The 12,401-nt window shown below is 38.7% G+C and overlaps 1 protein-coding gene across 4 annotated transcripts in view; it reads right to left on the bottom strand.

Annotated features, from left to right (window-relative positions):
• The window catches only part of dip2cb (disco-interacting protein 2 homolog Cb), a 205,492-nt gene that overhangs the window by 84,497 nt on the left and 108,594 nt on the right, over positions 1–12,401 (bottom strand). For all 4 annotated transcript variants that reach the window (XM_060905941.1, XM_060905939.1, XM_060905940.1 and 1 more), the window contains exon 9: positions 5,061–5,258. In XM_060905941.1, coding sequence (XP_060761924.1) covers positions 5,061–5,258 — 198 coding nt within the window. The remainder of the gene's footprint in view (positions 1–5,060; positions 5,259–12,401) is intronic.

Here is a 12,401-nt window from a genome sequence, read left to right on the forward strand (position 1 = left end):
ATATTCAGCCACAGAAAAGCAGGACTCAGTACGTCTGAGGGAAACATGTAGCCTAAAGGACAATTCACACGCAACATGTTGAGTCCAGTGTCACCTGAAGTTGCATGAAGACAATTAAATTCTATTTTAACAAGCATTTCAATCTCCACCGGCGGCAGCGTGGGTGCATTAGAGGCACAAACACAAGCTCATGGACCCTGCTGAAGATGTTTTACGCTTCGTCATTCTTTTGCGTGAACCCTATTGAAATCACAAACTATATAATGGTGTGCACTTTATTTAAAATCATAATGTCATGATTGTGCAACCTCTACAAAAATACACCAACACCACCACGAGGAGACAAAATCAGCACATGTATACTGGTTCTTCGCTGTCCGACTGTCTCATGTCATGTTTTTATTTGATTGGTTTTGCAACTGGCAAACTGCGACAGACATGGGCTTGTAAAGAAGGCTAGAGAGCAACTAAGTCTCAGCAATGCGAGTTTTTCCACTCCTTTGGTTTTTACATCCAGTCCACACAGTATTAGTCCCCTCTTTATGGCAGTCTGAATAAGTGCACCGACTATGTTGCAGCTGACTTCTTCATCTTGTTCTTATATCCGATTATATCATATGGACATGAGTGTTTTACTGGGAAATATGCCACTCGTATTTTTCATACAAGCTCCAGCTGGGACATGGAAAACCAAAACTGGGACATATTTCTCTAAACTGTACTGTATGTCACTCATGAGGATATCGATGAATTGTTTTGATAAATTTGTATACTTTGTTTGTGAATGTGCCTATATAATAAAATCACATGTTGGCTTGAAGATATGTAGTTTTGAAAAACTCACATTTTTCATATGAAATACATCGTGGATCTGAGTGACATATTTGAACAAGATTAGCTGGCGTTGAGTGGTATATCAGATATATAGAGATGAAAGTGGAGCAAAGAAAAAAATCCTGAACTTTTGAAAGTCAAACTAAGATATGGGGGCCAACATCCCCCGAAAATATTTTAATAACACACAAAACCCTGCATTCTAGTGCATTTTAGTACTTATTTTCACTAAAACAAGTTATAACTTTTAAGCCTTTTTCTTTCATGTACATTAATGATTAACATGTCAAAAATATCTAATTTAATTCCCCTAGTTAATGAGTAACTTTCAGGAGTGCATTTAGAAAACGCGGTGATTTTCCTGGCTACACAGTTCACTACTTTGAAAAAATCAGACAGTTGACGGTAAACTCAGCAAAATCCCAAAACAGTACTGTTAAAAAGTAAAGGTCTGTTAGAGTTTCTAAAGCTTTCAGGTCTCAATGTTGGGGACATTGAGCCTCGTTTATCAATCTTTTAGTAGAGTTGTGCGCTTGCAAAAGCTAAAGTGAACTAAAAATTTCCAATTTATATTTATGCGAGTTGAAGCCAATTGTTTACATTAGTTCGTATTGTCCGTAAATTTAAAACACACCAATGAATACCAAATTTCTCATGTAAATCAGGGGCGTAGCTAGGATTTTTCAGGGTGTGTGTGCGCGTCACACACTGACTGGCAGCCCGAGTGCATTATGTAACAAAAAATAAATTACCATTGGTAGTTTTAGGTAGCTTAGAAACCGGCTCTTCCATTATTGCTGTTTCTTCCACGTTTTCTTGATGTTGTGTTCTAGAAACAGCACTAAAACTTAGCTTCGAAGCCACAAAATGCAACTTTGATGGAAAAAAATACATCGTAAATTGCTTACCTCTCTTCATGTCGAAAGAAGGAGGAAAGTTTTGCTTGTTTTGACATGGCAAATTATTAACACAAGAGGAAATACTTGTAATTCGCAATAAAAAGACTGCAGCTACACTGGCAGCTTGAACATGCTTTCTAGTGCGATTGTGTTGCGCTTGCGCAGAACAGTGTCAGTCCTGCGCGCCTTAGCTCATGCACCTGAAGGCGGGCGCGCTAAACGAGCTCCGGCACGCGCGCCGTTAACAAAGAACGTCTGTCTTTAATCAATGAACTATGTTTGAGCTATTTAAGGACTGCGCCCATGCAAGGACGATGCAAAGTATTACGCCGCGTCTAGGAATGCAAAAAATCCGAAAAATGTCTCCATTCGGGAAACCGGAGATTTTCAAGAGTTTTGTCAAATATCCGGATTTCCAGGTAAATCTGGAAGACTTTCATCTATAGATATATTCCATTCAGCTAGCATGACACTCAATGAGTCAAAGACTCTTTTCCAGGTTTTTTTTAATGTCTGTTGGTACGTTTTTCTCTTGTGAACAGAGGGGAACCATCAGAGCCTTCTAGGCCTTCAGAGAAGGCCTAAACATATCAGCACTTCAAATGTTACATTTAATTGCTTTCATTCTTTCATAATTTCATTTTAAATATTCTCTTCTAATTTGGTCTCATTTTCTATCAAATTTGCTTCAGAAATGAAAGGGTGACTGTCCTGAAAACATTAAAATAGTTATCCAATGAGATTTTTTTGTTTGTTGTCTCAAGGCAGAGAAGAGTTTAGAGCTGGCTCACTCATCGGTTAGGACTCCATTGCCAGAACAGAAGGCCATGGCAGCGTATGTATGAAGTGACACACTCAATCTCATTGTACATGGCTTATAGCCGATTTGGCACTACGCACCTCTTTAGCTATCAGCTCATGTATGACTCGATTTCATGGAATAACTTAAATATCAATCCAAGTTATAAACTGACCGACATTCATACTGGAAGCTAAGTAGGTTAATGAGCAACAACTGAGTGTAGTTAGCAAACAGGAGATGTGGTTCAGTTTGCCTGAGAGGGGGCGTGGTCGCCAGTGGCGGATTCTGGTAGCTCTCAAATTTGACAGCGAGCGAGTGAGCGAGCGAGTATGTGGAGATCTGAGCTGTCCATTTTCTGTGTAATTCTATCTCACACAGAAACAGACAACATAGGAAAGTGCTCATAAAATACAAAGGGAAAGGGCAATAAAGAAGTCTTTCAGTTGTCCCAAGCCTGCCTCCTGTTTCCTCATTTTCCTCACAAACCCATGAGTATCTCACACACAATAAATAAATAAATAAATTAAATTTACACACACACACACACACACACACACACACACACACACACACACACACACACAGACACGGTGTTTCAAAAAATTTTTCAATATAAATACCCAGAAACTACATAGTCTAGGCAAATGAAACTGAACAGGCTTAATGTTGAGCAATAAGATTTATTCCTCAAAATCTGAATGAGAAATTCAAAAAGGTATGTGGATTCCATGAACAATTTCACAAATTTTCAATACGCGCGCCGCCTGAGACACAGACAGCCTTCCTCTTTGAACTTTTTGTTCCATGTCCAAATCTGCATTGCAGTTGGTGCATTTTTAGAGAATTCTCTCATAAATGCACGCTGCACAGTCTTGTTCAGCTGTGTTTGAGCATACTTTAACACAGAAAACGCCTTTTCTTTTCCAGTGAATGGCATTTCTATGCCTAAAAAGATAAAAACAAAAAACAAAATTTTGACCTGTTTCCACACATGCTGTTAAAATTTGAGGTCAATTGAACGAGAATTAGCAAAGTTATTAGATTGTGAAATGATATCAAATTTTTTAAAACACCCTGTGTGTGTGTGCGTGTGTGCATATACGAGGGTAAGTCAAAAAGTTCTAAGTCAGATGATATAATTTCAAAAGAATTCAAAAAAAGGAATACAAAGAAGGAATTCTCCGATGGAAACATCACTTGCAGAAGTGTTTAGACTTAAAGTGCCATTCCACCACTGGATGTATTCTTTGGCATAAAATACAATATATTTTGACAACATATATAAATGGTATCACTAGATAGAGAAATCTTTTAGCTTCAAAATGATATATCAAACATAATTTTTTGACAACGACAAGTATATTAATTTTGCGACCAAAGTCACCTACCCTTTTAATTTCCGCGCGTGATGTCATTGGCAGGTTCCCCTTCTTGTGTACCACGTGACGTGTGACGTGGCACATATCAGCAATGGCGGATAGAACGCGATAAAAATAATACCAATAAATCTAGCTAATACCAATAAATCTAGCTAACTGAAAGATTAACTCAAAATTTTTCGCAATTTTTTTGGCCCCCATATACGAGGAGAAATGACTCTCTCACTCTGGTTTCCTGGTCTAAAAATAGACCGACACGTGGTACACAAGAAGGGGAACCTGCTGATGACATCACGTTTCACTACCGCGCGGAAATTAAAAGGGTAGGTGACTTTGGTCGCAAAATTAATATACTTGTCGTTGTCAAAAAATTATGTTTGATACATCATTTTGAAGCTAAAAGATTTCTCTGTCTAGTCATGTTGTCATAAAATATATTGTATTTTATGCCAAAGAATACATCCAATGGTGGAATGGCACTTTAAATGGAGGATATGTAGAGAAACAGCTTTTTTATTTTCATAAATAAAGATTTTTTTCAATTTGTCTTCGAACATTTTGACTTACCCTATACGTGCCAGAAATGTAAAACTCAGCTCCTAATAATCTAATAATGGAATCAAACACTGTAGGTACCAAAACAGATTAAAATCAAGATGGGCTGATGTTCTTTCTTAAACTTGTATCAGGAAAATAAACTAGAAAATTGGATGTGATCACTTGCTTTTGAATACATAAATACCATGAATAAGGCATCACAAATAATAATGGACTACAGAAATAAATAAAATAAATCCAAATATGTAACACAAGTTTAAAAATTAACAGTAAGACGGAAACTTGAATGAGTGTGAAATTAAAATGACCATTTTTTACTACAAAGCCAAACTCATAAAAAGCAAGAGGAAGCCTGAAGAGTGAAAAAAGGTCTTAACATCCAGCCTGCTTTTATCATTGCAGACTTGTTTCATCATACAGGTAACTCATCCCTAAATTCTTCCTCCTGACATGTGCTGGTTTAAATGACATATGAAAATGTTTAATTAGGGCTCTTTAATAATAAGTTCAACTTATATAGCGCCTTTCAAGAAACCCAAGAACGCTTTACAATTAGACAAATCTTTGTGCAAGTGTTTGTGTTCATACCATATGTGAGTGTGTAAGGTTGTTTAGCACCGGCAGGTGTGATGGTCAGACATGGTGCTTTGGGTGCAATGGCACCCCAGCGCTGTAAGGCTGCCTCTAGAGAGGCAGGGCAATTCTTAAGTCTTCCCAGTTCCTCCCCTTGGGATATTTTCGATTCTGCCCCTTCTGGATGTGGTAAGGAAGGATCAGGCTGCCGGACTGCAGGAGAAAAATCAACACTACGTTACTACAGTGTTTACAGAACATCAACACACTATTCATCATATACATCTCATAATTATACACGTTCCCACATAATATAGAAATCTGCTGCAAAATTGTCCAGAACAAAATAAAATGTGTCTCTTAAATGAGTGACTCTGGATGAATATGTATTAATTAAATAAAGGGTGCCAAAGAGTCTTGCTTTTGATAGGTCTCTAGCCTATCCTGGGGACACTGGACATAAGGCAGGAATACACCTGGATGGGACACCAGTCCATCACAGGACATCATTCATTCACACGCAGGGAAGTTTGGCATAATCACTACACCTACTGGCATGTTTTATGATGTGGGAGGAAACTAGAGAACCTCAAGGAATCTCACACAGATGTGAGGAGAACATGCAGAGAAACTACATAAAGAGTAACCTGAGGCCAGAACTGAAATGGGGCTATGGAGCTGTGAGGTGGCAATGCTTCTTTCTAAGAAGATGTCAAAATAAATCTAGTGTTTCCATGCAGGACAAAAACAACAAACTGTATTGGAAAATAGGCTTTTAGCAACCAATATAAACAAATTTATCAGTGTGTTAGCTTGACTCAGTGTGCTGTTAAAGAAGTATGCTAATATTAGGCATATCAGACACTTGCCAGCCGTGCTGTGAAAATTGTGCATGCAGACGTTCATCTAGGTTTCCAAATCTGTCATTGCTTAAAGGTAGACTGCCTTTCAATTTTTTCAAGTGTTGGTCATAAAAATAATTTTCCCTGACACCCAATTATTTTTGTTTAGTGGACCAAAAGCTACTGAATTTAAATCAGATTTCCAATTTTATAAGGGTTTTTTTCCCCTAATAGAACAATTAATGAATTTAGGGCCATGTAGCCCTAAATTCTCCGCTATTTTTTCCTGCTTCACCATGACCCAATTCAAGATACTACATCATGCATCACGTGGTGGGCTTTCCCCGTGCGCGCAAGGCATTGTGGGATACAAATTTGAAACAGGAGAGAAAACTGGAGGACGTGAGCATGCGAATGAAACGTGGAAGACTGACTCCAGTAACAGAAAGCGAGAAGAAAAGACGTTATGTTGCGAAGGAAAAAAAAAAAACGCAGGACCAAATAATAATAAATAATAATCAGTTGAATTTATATTGTGTCTTTCTCATACCCAAGGTCGCTTTACAATTAAGGGAGGAAAAAAGAAAAGAAAAAAAGTCCACCAAAAGAAGATCAGGATGTCATTCCAATGGTGTAGCTACCACAGTCCCACCAAAAGGTGCACGAAAATAAGTCCCACACTGCCTGTACAGCCACCGGACATTGCTCAGAACACCGCGCCATGGATCCACAAAGCGAGCACAGAAGCACCGCCACGCAGAGCGCTGGTATGTCCCAAACCACCTGCACAGTCGCCATGACGCCACTGAGCAACATCGTTCGGAACACCGTGGCAAGCACAAAAAGCACCGTTGCACAGAATGCTGGACAACCCCAATCTTAAAAGAGCAACGAGCTCACTGTAGTCCATAGTGAGGCGCATGGGCATCACCAACGGCAAACCAAGGCCTGGAGGGAACCGACGCCCAAAACTGGGTCTGGAGCTACACCACAACCGGCAGACAAAACACTCAAACAAAACCAAAAAACAATCAAACTACAAAAAACACACAAAAGTAAAACAAAAGGTAAAATAAAATAAAAATAAAAAGCTCCAGCGAGCAGCGGCAGCCAGAATGCGCACAGCATACTCTCAACTGGAAACGGTTATAAAATATCAGCAGTCAGCGAGTACCTGAATGTGATTAGCTGTTCGTTTAGTGACAGAATGATGCAACTGTCAGTGTACTGTCAAGGTAAACCTGTAGATGGCAGTAATCCAACACTGGATGCCAGCTGCCGAAAAACCCAAAAGAAGCAGCAGGTGCATGCGCACTCAGACTTCCTCCGTTTCCTAGACTGCACAAAGTGAGTGATTTCATGTACATTATTTGCTAGCGAATCCCCTCAAATTAAATAATTTCCCAGCCACAGAATGGCCTGATATTTTGTGAGATATTACAAAAATAAACATCTTACAACGACCAAATTTCAGAGGGAACTAAATTTCACTGATTTTATGAAATTGAAAGCTATCTAGCTTTAACTCTTGAATATTTTCTATCATGAATACTATCATTAAAAAGCTTTTAATTTCTGCTTTCCAAAGAAATTTATCTTGTTTTTTTAGAATATTTTATTTTCAATTTTCCAAATTAACAAGACATACAGAAACATACAAAAACATGACTCCAAACCCCTTCCCTAACCCACCCATCAACTGGAGAGGTAACTAAAAAGAGAGGCGAGACAAACAATACTTATATACTTATGATCAAAGGCTTGTTAATTCTAATAACCTTTCTAACTAAAAAGAGAGGCGAGACAAACAATACTTATATACTTATGATCAAAGGCTTGTTAATTCTAATAACCTTTCTATATCTTGTCCACTACAGAAGTTGGCAGAGTGTCCATATATGCCAAATAAGGCTTCCAAATCTCTCAGAAAGTGTTGTAATCATTTCTAAGTGTGTATGTAATCTTATCAAGTGGAATACAACTGTTCATTTCCGAAACCTATCTTGCTATAGGGAGTTGGGAGTCAGAGTTCCACGTAATGACTTCCTGGCAACCCACAGGGCCAATGCAAGAAACTTCTTTTGGGCTTTTCTTAGCTGGGCATCAATATTTGTTGTATCTCCTAATAAATAGATTTGAGGATCTGGTGAAAGATGTATCCCTAAAAGTGTTGTCATGATGTTAGAAAATTTGTGCCAGAATGTATCAAGTTTTGTGCAAGACCAAGTGCAGTGCAGGAATGAACCCTCTTCTATACCACATCTAAAAGACAAGTTGGATATCTCAGGTTTATATTTATGTAATTTCTGTGGCATAATATAGGTTTAATGGAGAAAATTATAATGAGTCAGTCTGTATCTGGAGTTAATGGTGGCAGATGACAATTTTAAGAAGAAGAAAAAGAAGAAGAAACCTTTATTTGTCACATGCACACTTCAAGCACAGTGAAATTCATCCTCTGCATTTAACCCATCTGAAGCAGCGAACACATGCACACAAACCCAGAGCAGTGGGCAGCCACACTAGAGCGCCCGGGGAGCAGTCAGGGGTTAGGTACCTTGCTCAAGGGCACTTCAGCCCAAGGCCGCCCCACGTTAACCTAACTGCATGTCTTTGAACTGTGGGGGAAACCGGAGCACCCGGAGGAAACCCACGCAGACACGGGGAGAACATGCAAACTCCACACAGAAAGGCCCCCGCCGGCCACTGGGCTCGAACCCAAAAATCCATTTGAGTCCCTTGTTACATTACAAACAGTTTTACATACATATCGGTCTGTCTCAGGATATAAAGTAAACTACAAAAAAAGTGAAATTCTCCCCCTCTCCAACTTTGATTATGCTGAATATCAGCAGAGGGGCCTGTTTAAATGGTCGCCAAATAGGATAAGATACCTTGGGATAATGGTGGATAATAACCTTAAAAATATGTACAAACTTAATTATTTGCCACTAGTTAGTTCAATAATAGAGGACTTACAAAAATGGATAAGTTTGCCTATTACTTTGATTGGTCAAATAAATTGCATTAAAATGAATATCTTACCAAGGTTACAGTGCCTCTTTCAGTCCTTACCGACTCCAGTGCCACGTAGTTTTTTTTAAAAACCTTAATAAACATATTAGACAACTCATATGGAATGGTAAGACCCCAAGGGTCTCAATAGAAAAACTTACATGGGACTATAAACTTGGGGGCCTTCGATTACCTAATCTTGAAAAGCATTACTTGGCTGCTCAAATGCGACTTGTTTCTTTCCTTTTTGAAAAGGAAAATGTTCCACCCTGGGTTTCAATTGGAATGTATGCTCTTAAAGAAAATGTTCCTGCAGACTTTGTCTACAAATGGACACCTACAACTATCTCCAACAGAACTAGCAACCCTATCTTGATACATATAATCAAAATGTGGTATGAAGTCCGGGAAAGTATCTCATCTCATCTCATTATCTCTAGCCGCTTTATCCTGTTCTACAGGGTCACAGGCAAGCTGGAGCCTATCCCAGCTGACTACGGGCGAAAGGCGGGGTACACTCTGGACAAGTCGCCAGGTCATCACAGGGCTGACATATAGACACAGACAACCATTCACAGTCACATTCACACCTACAGTCAATTTAGAGTCACCAGTTAACCTAACCTGCATGTCTTTGGACTGTGGGGGAAACCGGAGCACCCGGAGGAAACCCACGCAGACACGGGGAGAACATGCAAACTCCGCACAGAAAGGCCCTCGCCAGCCACGGGGCTCGAACCCGGACCTTCTTGCTGTGAGGTGACAGCGCTAACCACTACACCACTGTGCCGCCCTCCCGGGAAAGTATTGGACTAAAAAATTTTTTTTCACCTAAAACACCTTTGAAAGAGAATGGACTCATACCTATGTCAGTGGATAATAAGACCCTGGAAATATGGCACCAGAAAGGGGCTCGTTACTTGGAAGACTGCTACAAGGATGGACCATTGATTAGAGATGAAAGTGGAGCAAAGAAAAAAACCCTGAACTTTTGAAAGTCAAACTAAGATATAGGGGGCCAACGTCCCCCGAAAATATTTTAATAACATAACATGCAAAACCCTGCATTCTAGTGCATTTTAGTACTTATTTTCACTAAAACAAATTATAACTTTTCACTAAAACAAGTTATAACTTTTAAGCCTTTTTCTTTCATGTACATTAATGATTAACATGTCAAAAATATCTAATTTAATTCCCCTAGTTAATGAGTAATTTTCAGGACTGCATTTAGAAAACGCGGTGATTTTCCTGGCTACACAGTTCATTACTTTGAAAAAAAATTAGACAGTTGACGGTAAACTCAGCAAAATCCCAAAACAGTACTGTTAAAAAGTAAAGGTCTGTTAGAGTTTTTAAAGCTTTCAGGTTTCAATGTTGGGGACATTGAGCCTCATTTATCAGTCTTTTAGTAGAGTTGTGCGCTTGCATAAGCTAAAGTGAACTAAAAATTTCCAGTTCATATTTATGCGAGTTGAAGCCAATTGTTTACATTCGTTCGTATTATCTGTAAATTTAAACACACCAATGAAAACCAAATTTCTCATATACATCGGGGCATAGAGTGTGTGTGTGTGTGTGTGTGTGTGTGTGTGTGTGTGTGTGTGTGTGTGTGTGTGTGTGTGTGTGTGTCACACACTGACTGGCAGCCTGAGTACATTATGTAACAAAAAATAATTACCATTGATAGTTTTAGGTAGCTTAGAAACCGGCTCTTCCATTATTGCTGTTTCTTCCACGTTTTCTTGATGTTGTGTTCTAGAAACGGCACTAAAACTTAACTTCGAAGCCACAAAATGCAACTTTGATGGAAAAAAAATACAATAAATTGCTTACCTCTCTTCACACCGAAAGAAGGAGGAATGTTTTGTTTGTTTTGACATGGCAAATTATTAACACAAGAGGAAATACTTGTAATTCGCAACTAAAAAGACTGCAGCTACACTGGCAGCTTGAACATGCTTTCTAGTGCGATTGTGTTGTGCTTGCGCAGAACAGTGTCAGTCCTGCATGCCTTAGCTCGTGCACCTGAAGGCGCGCGCGCTTAACGAGCTCCGGCACGCGCGCCGTTAACAAAGAACACCTGTCTTTAATCAGTGAACTATGTTTGGGCTATTTAAGGACTGCGCCCATGCAAGGACGATGCGAAGTATTACGCCGCGTCTAGGAACGCGAAAAATCTGAAAAATAAATTTCTCCATTCGGGAAACCGGAGATTTTCAAGAGTTTTGTCAAATATCTGGAAGAATTGTCATTAGCGGAAAAAATCCGGAGGAATTTTCATGAAAATCTAAAAATCCGAAATCTGGAACACTTTCATGACTAATTGATGTCTTTTGAGGACCTGAGGAGGAAGTATGATCTCTCCAGTCAAATTTTTTTTTTGTTATTTACAGTTAAGATCATTTCTTAGAACTGCTCTGGGATCTGAGATGACTTTACCCATGTTCAGTGATCTGGAGGGACTGCTTCATGAGGGAAACGCACCTCGTCTCATTTCTAAGGTGTATTTTCTTCTGATGGCTGATGCTCTAAAACCAGGGTTACATAAATTAAAGGAGAAATGGGAGTCCGACTTGGGTGTGACAATCGGTGTAGAGCTTTGGTCTGAATTGTGTCAAAAAAATTTATCTTGTTAAAATCTGTTCAGTACTTTGGGAGTAACAGTAGGTTGAAGTTGGTACAACAGAGTTCACACTCTGCTCGCGTAACGTCAGGAAACTGCCGGTGATTTCTGAGTCACGGGAAAGCGGTCAGGCTCTCTCTTCTGATCAGTTTCTGACTGGGTTACTCATGGATATTAATTTAAAAAAAAAACCTATAGGGATGTTTTCTAGCTCTCACTGTTTCTGATGACGTATTCAGCAAAATTTTCCATCTGCTAGTTTTGAGGTTACGCTTCCCGGGAGACTTTGGAGTGAGTTTTCATAGCTTTACCTACTTATTTTTTCAAATCAAACTGATTCATGTAAATAACTATTTTAGAATATAACTGTAGTTGTTTTGATGAAAAATATTGAGATCTTAGTGGTCAGAATGAGATTTAAAAACAAAAACAAACAAAAAAAACCCCAGAAGTCAGAAATGTGTGTTTCAATTCAGTCAACTGGAATTCTTTATTGGATGTGGCTCTCACAGTTTTTTCGAGGTTAGCCCTGAAAGCTGTGAATATTAATCAAAATAATCATTTATATTCTTTCATATAAACACTAGTAGGCCCTACTTAGAAATACAAAGGTATACAGAGCACAAAGAGGGTATTAGAAATAATATTTGATTATTTATTTTGATAGAGAATGGTAGATGTGAAATAACATTCAATGCTTATTTCTGCATATTTTATAATTAACATTAATTTCTCCTTCTTTGTGATGTATAAACGAGAGTTAAGATCAGTTTTATATTGCACAAATGAAGCCATCTGGTGAAACCTTGAAGAAGCGAGTGTATTGATTTAACGTTTTTACCGAATTAGCATAATTAATACTAATTAAATAGT

This window comes from Neoarius graeffei, chromosome 23 (assembly GCF_027579695.1).
Source record: "Neoarius graeffei isolate fNeoGra1 chromosome 23, fNeoGra1.pri, whole genome shotgun sequence".
NCBI classification, from domain to species: domain Eukaryota; kingdom Metazoa; phylum Chordata; class Actinopteri; order Siluriformes; family Ariidae; genus Neoarius; species Neoarius graeffei.